At 36.1% G+C, this 16,358-nt stretch overlaps 1 protein-coding gene across 2 annotated transcripts in view; it reads right to left on the reverse strand.

The window, feature by feature from the left end:
• Positions 1–16,358, reverse strand: part of galnt2 (UDP-N-acetyl-alpha-D-galactosamine:polypeptide N-acetylgalactosaminyltransferase 2) — a 103,376-nt gene that overhangs the window by 27,235 nt on the left and 59,783 nt on the right. For both annotated transcript variants that reach the window (XM_051125674.1, XM_051125673.1), the window contains exon 3: positions 15,201–15,354. In XM_051125674.1, coding sequence (XP_050981631.1) covers positions 15,201–15,354 — 154 coding nt within the window. The remainder of the gene's footprint in view (positions 1–15,200; positions 15,355–16,358) is intronic.

The raw sequence follows: 16,358 nt of genomic DNA on the forward strand, positions 1-16,358 counted from the left end.
CTCTGACCTTTAAAAAGGTCTCGCAGCCATTTTAAACGTGTGGTTATGTGTGTCTTCTGCACTGAACGTGACTACTGCATTGGGAATGCAGCTCACGCGCTGCAGGGATAGTGAAAGGCCAGCGATAAGAAGACTTACAACAAGGATAATGTCATCTGCAGCATCAGCAGCTCTCCAGGAGGGAAACTGACTGACATATAGTGACAAGACGTTTACATGAAGCTGCACAGAGGACCACTGGTCAAGCCAAACACATTTACCGCATCAAACCCAGAGAAAACTTCCGCTGCTTATCAGAATGAACGGACACATGCATTTTTAAAGACACACTGCTGCATAAGTGCAGTGCAGTGCAAACCAAATTCTTGGATATTAAAGCATTCCTTTCTGAATATGTATCGTGATGAATATGCTCTTGCACATCCCATTTTGATTCTCTGTGCAATGCCTGTAAAACTGCAAAAACCATTAAATGATCTAATATGACAGAAAGCTTAAATTTAAAGCCTTTTCTTCACAGTTTTCATCTGGGCATTTCACTAAATTCATCTCGGTGGTCCATTTAGTCATACAACAAGCCTTCAATAAGGCTTTCTGGGACCTAATAATAATAGTTTTATTATTCGTTAACATCTAGAAACACCTAACCGCTAATCAATAGCTTCGGCCTTAAACACACTTAATCTGTGATAGCTCTGCATGTTCGCTGAAAGCAGATTGTGAAACTATGTTAAAAAAAAAAAAAAAAAAAAAAAAAAGAAAAGAAAAAGAAAAAAACATTTTTCATGTCACTACCAAAACAAAGTATGTTTTAGTCCATTGGCTGAAACTGATTTTAACTACACCCCTACATTTATGATCAGGAAATAATATAAATATAAAAAATATATTAAAAAAATAATGTAACTTTAAAGAACGTCACTACTGAACACCATTTTCTATAATTAAGCACTTTTTTGGGAGTTATTCCCTAAAAAGTAGTTTTTATGTGTACAACTGTTCAAAACTCTGCTAGTTAACCATGTGTTGATTATCATCTTTGAGCTAGGTTCAAAAATATCACAAATTGTCACTACCAAAACATTTGGTAAAGTTTTGATTGTGACATCATTTGTGTGTTATCCCAGAAAACTGTCTCTACCAAAACAGTTTGGTGGAGTTTCGGTAGTGACATCTTTGTTGTTTTGGATGTTATCCCATAAAATAGTCACTACCGAAATGGTACATTTTAATATTTTAAAATATTCCTGCATGTTAAATCAAATAAATGCGGCCTTGGTAAGAATAAGAGATGCAAAGAAAAGCATGAGAAAAAACAACAACCCAAATTTAACAGTAGTGCACATCAATCAAATACCTGAACTCTTGAACTTGAAGAAATTTCCTCTTTGGCAAGCGTTTACATTATAGCCCACCTTTGACGGAAGGAGATGAGAAGAAGTGTTTGGTAAATCATAACAAAATATGATCCAAACATCTTGTTATTTCTCGGTTCAGGTCAGGTCACACATGACGGTCTCCAACACGCTTCCATTTACAATGCAATTTGAACTCTGTCCAACCGACCCATAGTCAACAACTTCTGAGAACCGTGCCAGTAACATCCCCTGCCAAATGACTAAAACAGACATCCAGCTGATGTAAGATTACGATGCCCAAGAATAAACATGTCAACCATTACGTACTCAACACAATCGCACTGCATCACACTTCACACATACAGCGGGGGCCAGATGTCTGAGACCGCTTTGAGACCTGGGATTTGAAACTGTCAATCTGGCTATAGTTTGGTTTTGAAAAATGTAAAAAAGAACCATTGCCAAATGAAATAAGTTTATGTCATTGATAATGTGGTTTTATGTTCTCGCGTTCATTAAGGCTTAAGACACTCTTTGGATCACACAACCTGTAATGAACATCTAAAAAGTAAATTTGTAAATCTCAATTTTGCCTTTTATTTGCAAATATATACAGCGTTTTCCCCTTTCTAGCATTGTATTCTGTTTCTTTTTCTTTTATATTCCACAGCACACTCATGGGAGGTGGGCAGACAAAACATTTCACTGCAATTGTACAAATGTGACAAATAAAACTTTGGACCTGGTGGGATCAGATCGATATGAAACACTGACACAAAGAGAGGAAATGGGACTGGGCAGTGCGAGCGAGAACGCATCTTAATTACACAGTCTGAGTGGCAGTCATACAACAGTGGGTCAATGTTTGCTTATGTGGCTCATGGAGACTTCGGTCGATGACTTCACGACTGCTCTGCCAGTCGCAGCGGTTGGCAGCACTGTGAGATATTCCCAAAAGCCAGGCAGACACCGGCCAAAGCACACAAAGTAGTTTTTCTGCACGAAAGGGCCAGAGCTTAGACGGTTCAGAGGGATTTTGAAAATCAGGCAGGCTTAAAAAGGTCATGCTCAAGAGAGTGAGGAAAGAAGGAGATGAACAGATGTCCTTGCTGCTTGATGTATCTTCAGAAACTCAACAATAACAAAAAAAACTGTTCTCATCATTCAGAGATCCGTTACCGGCTTATTGATGCAAATATTGGCTGCTGGGCTTAGTGAAGCACCATAAATTAAAGCTCTGTTCCCAGAAAGCAGAATATTCAATTTCATCCATACTGTTGAGCCATTCACAAAGGATGCGTTCACGTGAACTAAACCAGCTAGATGGCATGACACGTCTTGAAATGCATTCTTTAGGAAGGCATAATACATCTGTTGATGTAACGATGCATCTCGAGCCAGTTGCAAATCAACAGGCCCTGTCACACAGCTGACGCAGTGCGACGCCAGGCACGACGCCAGGCACGACGCAAGTGTTTTTCGGTAGATTCAGGCCGATGCAGTTATCATTTTCACATCCAGTGCCATGTTTAAATAGCAAATGCACTTTGTCGGCAAAACGAGGAACGTTCAGGCGCATTGTTGGCGCGTTGCTATTTTGAGGCAACTTTAAAAACGATTGCGCAGTTGACCAACTACAACCTGGTCTTAAGTCAACTGAGCAGTATTTTTTTTTTCTGTACAACCGCATTTGTGATCGTATTTAAACTGCATTTTGGAAGTTCAAACTCTGGGCACCATAGTAGTCCACTATACGGAAAAAATACTGAAATATTTTCCTCACAAAACAATTTCTTTACGACTGAAAAAAAGAAAGACACGAACATCGTGGATGACAAGGGGGTGAGTACATTATCTGTAAATTGTTGTTCTGGAAGTGGACTTCTCCTTTAAAGGGCGTGTTAGTAATATGTGCCTATAGGCAGATGCACAACGTACGTACACTCTGCTTATTACACATAGCAGAACACAAACATGCCAAAAATTAAAAATGAAAGGATTACAATGTAAAAGATTATTATTGTGCACAAAGAGAAAAATGCCAACCTGCATGAGCAGATCCGTTTCCTGTCTGGAGAAGCATTTGGCCTTTGCTCTTGCAAATTTCTCCATGCAAATAGTGAATTCGCCATGGTGCAAGCGCAACTGGGTTTTAAAAGGAATGGGAGATGAGACTCTGCTTGTTTCGCACAAATGTTATGTAGTATAGTTACACAAAATTAAAGTCAGACCGTTCTGTTTTTGCATCATATTTTGACATTATACAAGTTAATTTAAATCAGAAACTACTCATGCTGCATGCAGCATCTTTGTTTGGATCATGATTAAAATACAGTGGTTTGCCTCTGATTTTAAATGGAAAGCACAGACAAAGCCTGAGTTTGTTTATATGAAAAGATTTCTTTTATTTCTGGGGTCTTAATTTATTTGATCTGGGGTTTGTTTTAAAATTTCAAATGAGTTTTATTTGACATTAGGGCTGGGCAATATGGCAAAAAATTTAAATCTTGATTTTTTCAGAAGGTTAGACCAATTCGATTTTTTTTTTTTTTTTTTTTTTTTTTACACTTTTAAGCTTGAAAATGTAACTGCAACATGATTCAAGTAACGTTTTCTTATTATTTCTATTCCAAGTGCAACACACGTGAAGTCGTCAACATGATTTAAATGTTAAACAAATCACTTCTCTTTACAGAAATGATGTATGAACTACAACTACATCTTCTACAAACTTGTCTTATACATGTTACATGTTAAGAAATGAGGAAAATCTTAAAAGTCAAGGTAATTCAAAATCAAAATGACTGAAGGTATAATGTAACCCACATTAAAATATGGTTTCAATGACCATAGTTATAGTACATAATTAGAGCCTATAGGGAATTTGAATGAAAACATGCCAGTTAGGAATATAGTGCTGCTTCCCCTTTAAGAGAACAACTCGCGCACGTAAAAACCGGAGAGCAACGGCAGAGAGAGAAAGCGGAAAGATCAAAGATATTAATGAGGGAAATAATTAATTAACAAGTTGATTTTAAGAAGCCAGGAAAGAAGAAAGACAATACTTACCTGATCGCGAACCTGAAGGAAACATAATTAAATTAGAAAACAGCGGTTTTGGTCAGGTTTTTTATTTAAGCACGAAAAACTCCTGTGTGACGAACAATGAGAGGACTCACGATACCGAGAGTTTAGATGGCGAGCCAACCCAGACCAGAGCTTTGATCCTCATTCGACGACGAAAGAGACCGATTACACGCGCTGGATTGTCGGTAAACTCACTGGATCACGGATTGAGCAGGACAACAACCTTTCACCTATTTCTTCCATTTTTTCCGGGAACATTTTTTTTCTTCCACAACTATTTTTTTTTTTTTTTTCCTTCATTTTTGAATTGAACTGAACTACATCACACAACTGAACCGTGTTGAACTAAAATACATTACACAGCATTTGAACTGAACTCAACTACATCACACAACTGAATTGAATTTAAGTGTTATAGATATTTTTATTGTATTGTGTGTGTGTGTGTGTTATGACATAATATGTGATTGTTTATTTTGTTTATTTTGAGTTTTTTTTTTCTCTCGCCTGTAAAAAAAAAAAAAAAAAAAGAAAAGTTAAATCAGACAAATTATCAGCTTTAATAGGACATCAAATACAAGTGGATCCACTGTATAAAAATAATTAACTTATTATTATTTATTAGTTTATTATTTATAACTATTTATAATTATTAAAAAAACAAAAGAAAACTAATAGAAAAAGATTTCTCTTTTATAACATTTACAAGACTTTTCTTAAACAACTTGTCTGTATAATATTGATTGCCTTTTAGTAAAGTGCCGGCTTTTATATTAAAGATCTGGTCTCCAGTCTGATTTTATGTTTGTTCCCCCACTCCTTGAGAACCTAGATCTGGTCCAGTAGTGAAAGTGACGCGTTTGAGTACGCGGGTGCTACAATAACACCAGTAGATTATTAACTATAAATGTTCTGTAAAAACAACGAACAGCAGCTTTCAGCCTGTCACCATTATGATGCAAATATGAAATATCAGACATACAGTAATAGTTCTTACCAGGTCTCTTATTCGATTGCGCTGCTTTTCCACGGTTTTCTTCTATGTAAACTTTGACGTCTTTGACTCTTGGACTTGTGCCTCGTGCAGCATCTCATGCATGAAACGGCATTATAAAAACGTGGCACTCAAGTTAAAAGAAGTTCTCTCCCATAATCTTGCATGTTTTTCCTATTCCACTGCCCGCGTCACATCTTTGTCAAAAGTGCATTCTATGTGAACATGCGTTGGATCGTTCTTTTCTTGTTACTGTTATCATTGGCATATTGTCGAAGTGTCTATTGTAACATTTGGTAATATTTCTATTAAAAAATCATGATTCTGTCGGCACCAATAGCCTTGTGGTTAGTGCGCTGACATATAACACAATCGTGCTCAAGGCAACCCGAGTTCGAATCCCATCTGGAGGTCCTCTGCTGATCCCGCTCCCCTCTCTCCAACCAGTACTTTCCTGCCATCTCTCTACAGTCCTGCCCATTAAAGGCACAAAAAAATCTTTTTTTGTGTTTTATTATTGCTTTATTTAGACAAAATAGTATATAATCAGCCATTTAACGGTACCAGATTTTTACTGTACAATATACTGTATGCTTGCTTAGTTTCCGTTTTTACATTCATCTTCGTCTACACTGGCATTTTCACTGCATTTCAGAATTGATCTCCATCCACACTACACAACCGAAATTGCATGTTACATGACCATTTATAAAGAGCATGATGTTATTGTTTACACAGTCGTGAAGGATATGCAGAGAAAATGTGGGCAGCCACGTCATTGTTTTCAAAAGTCTCCATTTTGGTCTGTTTACACAAACCCATCCCCCCAGAGCTTTCAAACTAAGACAGGGTCTGCAGCGTTTTCGAAAGTTTCCATTTTCGAGGGTGTAAATGGCTGGTATAACCATAACCGTAGCAAAAGTCATGCATTTTAAAATTAAAACACACTAGCGTAAACATAGCCTCAGATTGCCTTCTCCATAATGTCATTCCACAAGCTGGAATGATTCTTTAGGGTCTTTATGAAATGTCTGCAAAATGCTTTGGTTAAAATTTCTCAACAGTCATGTAAAATAGCACCCTTTTACCTTGTCAAAAACAGCTCCGTCCACAGAGGCTAGTTTTGGTGCATGTCTCTTTAAATGATAATGAGCTACTGCATCCTTAGTGGCTCTGATGTCAAGAAAAAAAAAGGAAGACTCTTATGTTAACTTTTACATACTATAAAAGTTACATTACCAACTATAAAAAACCTGCAATGTTTACGAGAAAGCGTACTACTGGCTGAGGGCGGAAATATGCCAATACGGGACAGTCCGTCTGCGGTTGTGGGCGGGGCTTGAGTAGTATGACATCATATTCCACAGAAAATCAAAACGGCTTGATAATTGAGACTGCTTAGGTTTTTTTGGAATTTAAAATAGGAGTGAAAGGATTTTTATCATTGTATAGTGGATGTGTCCACAAATTGCTAAGACACTTCTATCCAATGCACTTTTTATACTGTACATATATGTATATTGTATTAAAGTTGCTATAATGTGATGCCTAAATTCAGTTGTGATATTTAAATGACTGATCTATTTTTTAGTGTTTTATTTTTAATTTATTCTGAATTTTGAACTGGTAATTTTAAAGGGGAGGTCCACTTTGAGGAAAACATTTCAGGATTTTTCTCCATAATGGACTGCTATGGTGCCCCGATTTTGAACTTCCAAAATGCACTTTAAATGCAGCTTCAAACGATCCCAAATGCGGTTGTAAATGAGTCCAGTCGAGGAAGAAATGTCTTATCTAGCGAAATGATTGAGCTCTGTGTATTCTGGCTCAAGGCAGTTAGGGTATGTCGAAAAACTCCAAACGTATTCTCTCCCTCAACTTCAAAAATCATTTCAAAATCACCCTACATCACTGCAGAAGTACAGACACAGTCTTTGCAAAGTGAACATGCAAAGAAGATCAAACACCCTTAACAAAAAAGGCAAAACAGTGATATAAGACAATTTTGAAGTTGAGGGAGAACATGAGATGGGAGTTTTTCGACACACCCTAACTGTCATGAAACCGGAAAAAAACAGTCCAGGCAGAATAAAACAAGACGAGCATATGACATTAAAAAGTATATAAATTGTATTATTTTTATGAAAATAACTGATCGTTTACAACCGCATTAGGGATCGTTTGAAGCTGCATTTAAACTGCATTTTGAAAGTTCAAAATTGGGGCACCATAGCAGTCCATTATATGGCAAAAAATCCTGAAATGTTTTCCTCAAAAAACAATTTCTTTACGACTGAAGAAAGAAAGACATGAATATCTTGGATGACAATGGGGAGTACATTATATGTGAATCTTTGTTTTGGAAGTGGACTTCTCCTTTAATAATCTACCATTTATAGCCATTTCACACTCATAATATGAAAATAGCTATCTGCTTAATGGTATCAGACAGAATTGTAACATTGGTGAATCCCTTTGCATTTTAAATGCGAGACACTGTGGGAGAAAAAAAAAAAACAGTGCGACATGCCATAGCTATTAAAGATGTCAGTCTAGCACAGGTTCAATTTAGGAAAAACGATCTAAAAACAGCAAAGGCGGATGCAAGAACGTATCCTGTGTGAACGGTGAAGAGTCACTGCATTTATTTAAATCACAAAGCGGTGGTAAAGGGCACTTGAATTCCTGGAATTATGGGCTGGATTTTTAAATAGTAACAAACACCCAATTCTTAAACTGCACGTTCACATGTCAAGGTGGGAAATGGAAACACTGAAATCAGGAACTTCAAGTGTTCAAATGACCTGCCGAAGTACCATGTAAACAGCACTGTCACGCTAACAATGAACATTCCTTCCTGTCACCACAAATCAGTTAGTGATGGCACTTTTTTTGGTCAATATACTCCACAGGACTATTTTTAAATGTTTTTTTGTTTTTTTTTAATCAAGGGCCAAGCTCATTTCTGTGCAATGGGAGGGTAATTTCCTAAGAGGGCAGCATCTCCCAAGCAGCCTGTTTATGTTGAGCGGAGAACCGACAACAGGGCTGCCCTCCTCTTGACAAGTCTTCCTGCATGTCAGCAGTAAATAATCGAGTCCTGGGAGTCCAGCCCTGCACTGCAGGCCTTCAGTGGAAACAATGGTGGAAGATGGCACTCGCTGGCTAACCTAAACCGTCTGCACCTTCACCCCACATGCTGCGCTCTTCAAACGCATGTGTCAGTCCATATGCAGGCTGTGGCAAGACCACAGACAGAGGCGGTGAATGTTTGAGGAGCGAGTTCTTATCCACTTTGCTTTTAATGTTTCTCCATAAAGTGTTTAATAGACCGATGAATGTCATGTCCACAATTGTTATGTAACTAAAACACATGATTAAACTATACTTAACAAAAACTCTACAAATGTGACCCTGGACCACAAAACCAGTCGCATGGGTATATTTAAAGCAAAATACATTGTATGGGTCAAAATTATCAATTTTTATTTTATGCCAAAAATCATTAGGATATTAAGTAAAGATTATGTTTCATAAAGATATTTTGTAAATTTCCTGCCATAAATATAATCAAAACTTTTTGACTAGTAATATGCATTGCTAAAAACTTCATTTGGACAACTTTAAAGGCGATTTTCTCAATATTTAGATTTTTTTCGCACCCTCAGATTACAGATTTTCAAATAGTTGCATCTTAGCCAAATATTGTTTACCGTAACAAACCATACATCAATGGAAGACTGAAAAATCTCAGTTAAAAAAAAAACTGGCCCTTATGACTGGTTTTGTGGTCCAGGGTCCCAAAATGGCAAACCCCCAAGCAAAGTAAAAATTCATACCATTTTCTTTTTTCTTTTCAGAGCTAAATCCTTTGCTATCTGCAGAGTTTTTAAAACTCAGCCTTTTTTTTTTTTAACAAATAAAATTAATACCATATATTCACACAGAGCAAACTAAATAATCTCAAAATAAAAATCAAGCATATTAGACTGTTTTACTTAAGTAAGGCACATACTCAACTGGAAAACATAATGTGTTTTTAAAAAGGCAATAAAAAGATTATTGTGCAGAATGTATTAAAAATGTTTTTGGTCTTCTGCCAGTTTATTATGTTACAAAAATACCAGTAATACCCAGATAAAAATTCTATACATAATGCAAAATGTCCCGAAATACATAAGGGCTCGTATTTTTAAATATCTTTAAGCCAATACTTTCAGCTGCTTATTCAATAAAAAAAAAAAAAGGCCGACAAAATGTGCACTTTTTCAAACAGCTGTAACACCACAAAATAAACACCATGATGTAAACAATGTCATAATTCATCAACAATAATTAATAAGCAATCACTTGGCACAAATACACGCTATTCACTGATTATAGAATGTGCAACAGCGCTGTTTTGACTTTGAACATTTAGCGGATTTTGAAAGCTGAATAAATGAGCTTTCCATTGATGTATGGTTTGTTATGATAGGACAATATTTGGCTGAGATACAACTATTCGAAAATCTAGAAACTGAGGGTGCAAAAAAAAATCTAAACATGGAGAAAATCTCCTTTAAAGTTGTCCAAATGAAGCTCTTAGCGATACATATTACTAATCAAAAATTAGGTTTTGACATATTTATGGTAGGACATTTTCAAAATACCTTCATGGAACATGATCTTTACTTAATATCCTAATGATTTTTGACAAAAGAACAAACAAAACAAACAAAAAAAAAAAGATCATTTTAACCTATACAATGTATTTTTGGCTACTGCTACAAATATACCCATGCTACTTAAGGTTTTATGGTCCAGGGTCACAAATGTGATTAAAAACATTGTTAAGGACATATTGTGACACTGCAGCAACCATTCTTGAAATATCCAGAGCAATTCGATTCTGTCTACCATCAGGTAGTTAAAAAGAGAGCACTAATTCATCATAACGTTCACAACAGCTAATTCTGAGACAACAACTGGCTGTGGGACCAATTTATATTCGTTAAGCACAACCAAGCCCCTCCCCTCTATAGCTTTTACATCTACATCAGCCCTCTGAGATACGTTAAAAATGTTTTCTGTAAAAACGCTTGAGATGTTTTGTGTGAAGATATCTAGGCTGTCTGAATCACAACAAAGGCAGTTACATCTGGTCATTATAAAACAGCAGTAACATGAGTGTTTGATGGAAACCTCATTTTCTCATGCAATCGATACAGTCTCAGCTAAGTGCAGCTTTAATGATGTTACTTCCAGGGGACCAGATAATATTTCTAAGGATCCTGAAGCTTTGTGAAATTTGAGAGTTAAGCCACGTTTGAACTGCACTAGAAAGGGAGGTTTGTATATTATATATATATACATATAAAAAAAAAAAGTAATTAAAAAATAATTAATTACTGCTGCTTTTCAATGGATTTTTGTTTAATAATTACTAATTACTGAAGTCCACTTCAAATGAGCTTTTGAACAAAAAAACCCTAATAATTCAGTTTTACATGACTATTTTTCTCTCAGCAAGTCTCTTACTAATTATAACACTGTTCAAAAGTTTGGGGTCGGAAGATTACTTTGGCTTGAAAGAAATAGTGCTAAAATAAATAAATTAAAAGTAGTAGTCGTTGTGCAGCTTCATATTTTTTTATGAAACCATTTTTAACACTAACCAGCAAATCAGCATTATCAGAATGATTTCTGAAGTTTCATTTGACACTGAAGAATGGAGTAATAATGCTGAAAATTCACCACAGTAATAAATTACATTTGAGTATAATATTAAATAGAAAACAGCTACATTACATTGCAATAAAATTTTACAATATTACTCCTGTACTGTATTTTTGCTCAAATAACTGCATCCTTGATGAACAAAAAAAAGTTTTATATTTCAACAACTGTACAACCAAACTTTCGAATGGCAGTGTACCTTTAAAACTTGTGCAATGCCTTCTTGACATTTAACAAAAAAGGCTGGACTAAAATGAATATGGAACTCGTTATAAATAAACAGGGTAAGTTGGTGAACTCTGAAGAGGCACTGTGGGTGGTCAAGCATTTTTCTAACATCAAAAAGTAGCCCAAGTTAGCAAACCTGTTTTGCTGAACTCAGAACTTCCCCTAGAGTTCTTGTATCCACAAAAAAGTACGGTACATTAAACTGGTGATGGAAAACTTAATGTAGACATCTTACTGGAGATTTTATAGCTTTTAAACAATTCTTACAAATGAATCCTGAAATGCAAAGATGCTAAGTAAACTTGTCCAAACCAAATTTGGTTTTGCTGAACATGTGCAACACATTTTTTGATACAGAGAGCGTGAGAGTGACTGGCCAATTTATCAGAGGAAAAAATGAGCGCCCAGATTTTGTGTCGTCAGCAAGTATGACATTCCTTCAGATGCCCACTCAGGAGTAAATGATTTTCCCCTGCGAGACCTTTCAGCTTAAACACAAGCGTGACTGTTACAGCTGATGAGATTCATAACACCCAAGACCATTCACTGCATCTAAGACGACAAGCTCGTTTTCCATTTAAACTACTCATTTATTTTCCACTTATACATTCAGCACTCTACTCATGTACACCCTGATGATTCAGTATTGTCAATCCTGCTTTGACATCTCTGACAGCCATTTAAGCCCTGAAGACAATCTGCTACTTTGCCACCTCAAGGACACCGTGACCGACAAACGGATGAAGATGAAGTTTTGAAAGACTCGCCGATTTGCCGGGGAAGTGCTTTTCATGCATTTCTCTATCATTGTGCTGTGTAAGCATCTCTCCATCAAATGACAGGCCTCTCTTTAAGAGAATCAGAAATTAATTAAGCACATTAATTCTGACTGACTTTATCACAAAGAAGCACTGACACTGTTCTTCACATTCGCTATGTGTTAAAGTAAGGCACACTACATAATGAATTAGGCAATGGAAAAACCTTACATAGTGGGGCAAATGCTCTGTGTCCATTATTAGAGGAATACTTCACAGAACCAAAGGAAACTTAATTAGATTTTGTGCCTGAGTCTAATGTTCAGATATGTAACTTCTTCAAATAATACTTTTGCTAAACTTAATTCAACTATGAAAAGTGTCACCACACATTGGAAATGGGCTTCTTAAACTAAACTGCAACTCTACTTAAATGTAACAGAATTGAGTAAATCCTATTAAATGAGACACTAATTCAACAGAATCTCTTGCAGATAACTACTAGCTTATATCTAAAGAACAAGCAAGCCCACTTAAAGAGATTCACCCAAAAAAAAATGAACATTTTGTCATTAATTACCCTCATGTCGTTCCAAACCTGTAAGACCTTTGTTCATCTTCAGAACACAAATGAAGATATTTTTGTTGAAATCCGACAGCTTTTTGACCCTGCATAGACAGCAATGCAACTAACATGTTCAAGACTCAGAAAGGTAGTAAGGACATTGTTAAAATAGTCCATGTGACATCAATGGTTCAACCTTAATTTTTTGAAGCTATGGGGATACTTTTTGTGTGCAAAGAAAACAAAAAAAATTAACATTTGGTGGAGAATGTTCTACTAATAAAGTAGGGCTCTATGATTCCAAGATGTGGAAAACACAGACGGAATCGCAGAATCCAGTCATAAAAACGGAATTTACAGAATGTCACGGAATTTATCAAAGTTTGGATAAATTAAAGGGGTCCCATTATGCTCTTTTACAAAGCCTTGATTTTGTTTTGGGGGTGTACTAGAACATGCTTTGTGGCTCAAAAAATGCATTACTTTTAACACAATTTACATTATTACAATACATTTCTTCCAGCCTGGCATAAATGGCTCGACCCCCCCGGAGCTGTGTTTGGCACTTTAGGTCTTATTATGGATGGATGCATATTATTGGACTTGTTTTGGACTGATGAGGAGAAACACCCGTCTATGCCATTCTAAAGCTTGGGAGTGCCAGGATCAATTTTAATATAACTCTGATTGCATTCGTCTGAAAGGAGGAAGTCATATACACCTAGAATGCATGGAGGGTGAGTAAATAATATGCTACAGTAGTGTTGGGTCCTATTGTCAGCCTGCGAGATCGTGCTAATTTATTGAATTATTTAGATACTTAGTTTCATCGCCCGAAACCAGCTCCTGCATAAGGCTAAAAGCAGCCTAACATTATCAAAGAACATCATCACTGATTAGCCTACCTATTCTAGTGCAAGTTTATGCATTTTAAAAAAACACTCGCGTTGTAAGTGAAGCTATCTACATTGTATGATGAATAAATCTCTTACCACACACTGAAGCGGCCACTCTAGTCGCTGCAGCTCGTTGAAGCGGCTCTCTGCGTTGCATCGCTAAAGTTAGGCTAATTCCCCACCTCGTCCCTACCCACCCCCCAACAATTCGAATTTCCATAGGCGAGATTTAATTTGATGATATTCTAATGGGCCGTGTTTTGACATCATTGCATGCGGAAAACAAATGTTGTAGTCTAAAGGAGCCGTTCGTTATAGTTCTTGAAAAGGGATTTTTTAAAAAATGAAATATCACCCTTTGGAGTGGTCTTTGAGATTTGTAACTTTGTAGATCTTTTTTATGCCCAAAGATACACACCACACACTGACTAAAATTTAAAAATTGAAAAAGCATAATAGGTCATTACACATTACATAAGTCATTACATAAGGCTATTGTAAGAGTAAATAAAAGTTGTTTTATGCAATCAGATAATTAGACATGCTAAAACAATAACAATAAAAAATAAGGTGAGGGGAAAAAAAAAAAAAAAAAAAAAAAAAAAAAAAAACTTTCATAAGCCACTAAACATGTAATTTTGTTAAACTTTCATTAAATTGTAAATTGGTGTTAAATAGTATAAGTTTCATAATTTTTGTTAATTAGAAATGCTTTTTTATGTCATTTAAAAAATGTAATTTACCCATTTAAAAGGAGTCCAGAAAGATTAAAAACAAAAAAACTGACTCTAGAAAAATTTAAACAGAAAAATTTCATTTCCATGGATTTCATAGGGCCCTAATAAAGTCATTATTTTAGTTTTTTGTGCGCACAAAACTTATTCTCGTAGCTTCATAACATTATTGTTGAAGCACTGACTACTTTAATGATGTCTTTGCTACCTTTCTGGGCCTTGAACATGTATGCAGGGTCAGAAAGCTCTCGGATGTTATCAAAAATATCTTAATTTGTGTTCTGAAGATGAACAAAGATTTTACAGGTTTGGAACAAAATGAGGGTGAGTAACTAATGACAGAATTTTCATTTTTGGGTGAACTATCCCTTCAAAGTAATTTCATTTGGACATAAAAGACTTCTTTCAAAAAAAAAAAAAAAAAAAAAAAAAAAAAAAAACTTTTTGAACCAGAAAGGTGTTTAGAAAGTGTATTGTACTGGTTTGAAATACAAGAATGTTAACATTGTTCTGTGTAGCAACAAACACAACAATATTTATTTATATTCTCCACAAAGTCTCTCATGTTATTCAAAAACACATTAAATACTATTTAATTTCAATATTTACCTACTGCAAAGCATTCTTGGGCTTGGAAACCCCAAACAAATGAAAATGATGCATTGATGTCGCAACGCAAACAAATTAAGCAAACTTCTGTTTAACTAATTCAAACTGATTGCATGCAATGTAATTAGGTTGTGAAACAAATCCCAGAACTGTGTTGAGCATTAGCTCATATCAATGAAGTGAACCGAACAAGAAGCAAAGCTCCATTTTTGAAATATGAAAGAGCGGAGCTAAAAACTCGGCTGGGACTTACTGATCATGTCTGGTGTCGGGGACACTGCGGTCCATTCTGAGTTTGTCACTCTCAACCTGGTTGAACTTGTTGCGGGCGTAGGGATCCTGCCCTGGCCTCACAACTGTTGCTCCCACGTACAGGTCCTGGTCAAAGTCCTGCCACCTAACCTTCCCTGAAAAAAAAAAAAAAAAAAAAAAAAAGTGACAAACAGATGATTAAACACTGGATGTCAGAGTAAATGGGACATTTAGGTCTAGCTCTTTGCAGCAACAACAACAACAAAAGGCTAAATACATGTTCTTTTTCTGCCATTTCCATTACCAAAAGGCTTATTTTTACCCAGCGTGTACATGAATCAAATACCGTGGATTGATTACTTTAACATACTGTATGAGTAGGCTACTTTCCACCTGAACAACTCTCAAACTATCAATTTGTCAGTAAGTATATGTCCCAAAGATGTCTACATCGCTTCAGACATCAGGCTTGGCATTTACCAAGGACAAATGTCCACACAAATATAAAGAACAAAGGTGTACTGTGCGTTTTTTGAATTAAATACTTATGTTTCTTAAAACAGTCTCTTTTGGCCAAAACAAAAACTGAACGCACTGCTGCCCATTACTACATAATAAATCACAGCTGCCCAAAAGAACGTGAAAGGAGCTGGCTAGACATCTTTAGTTGATTACAACCCAGGTGAATCTGTCAAAGAAGACATTTTCCAAATGATAATGTATGAGGATATCTGCCAAATGGAGCCATTCCATAACGGTCTGCTTTAAATGATTTCCCAACAGCAAGCAAAGCTTTTCCTCTCAACAAAGTGTTATTTTTCCATTTTGATGTTAGTCACATCCCACAGTAACATGGCAGCAGTCGCCGTTGTCATTGAGTTAAACGGCAGAGATGGCTGGGGTGATACTTAGGCCTCAGAAACATGTGGCAGAATTCGATTATGTTATCTATCATTACGAAAGACTATAAGCAATTAATTTAGCAGGGCTCTGGCAAACGTCTTCTGCATTATAATTAGGCCAACCTGAGTGAGAATTACATGCCACTGATGCCAGCTATCCAGAGTGCTAACATTGATTCAAAGGCCAAGACCACTGCCACGGGAATCGTTAATGAACAAGGGACAACATTTCAAATTAGGAGCAGAAACGACAGGAA

Source organism: Labeo rohita, chromosome 13 (genome assembly GCF_022985175.1).
Source record: "Labeo rohita strain BAU-BD-2019 chromosome 13, IGBB_LRoh.1.0, whole genome shotgun sequence".
Lineage (NCBI taxonomy): Eukaryota > Metazoa > Chordata > Actinopteri > Cypriniformes > Cyprinidae > Labeo > Labeo rohita.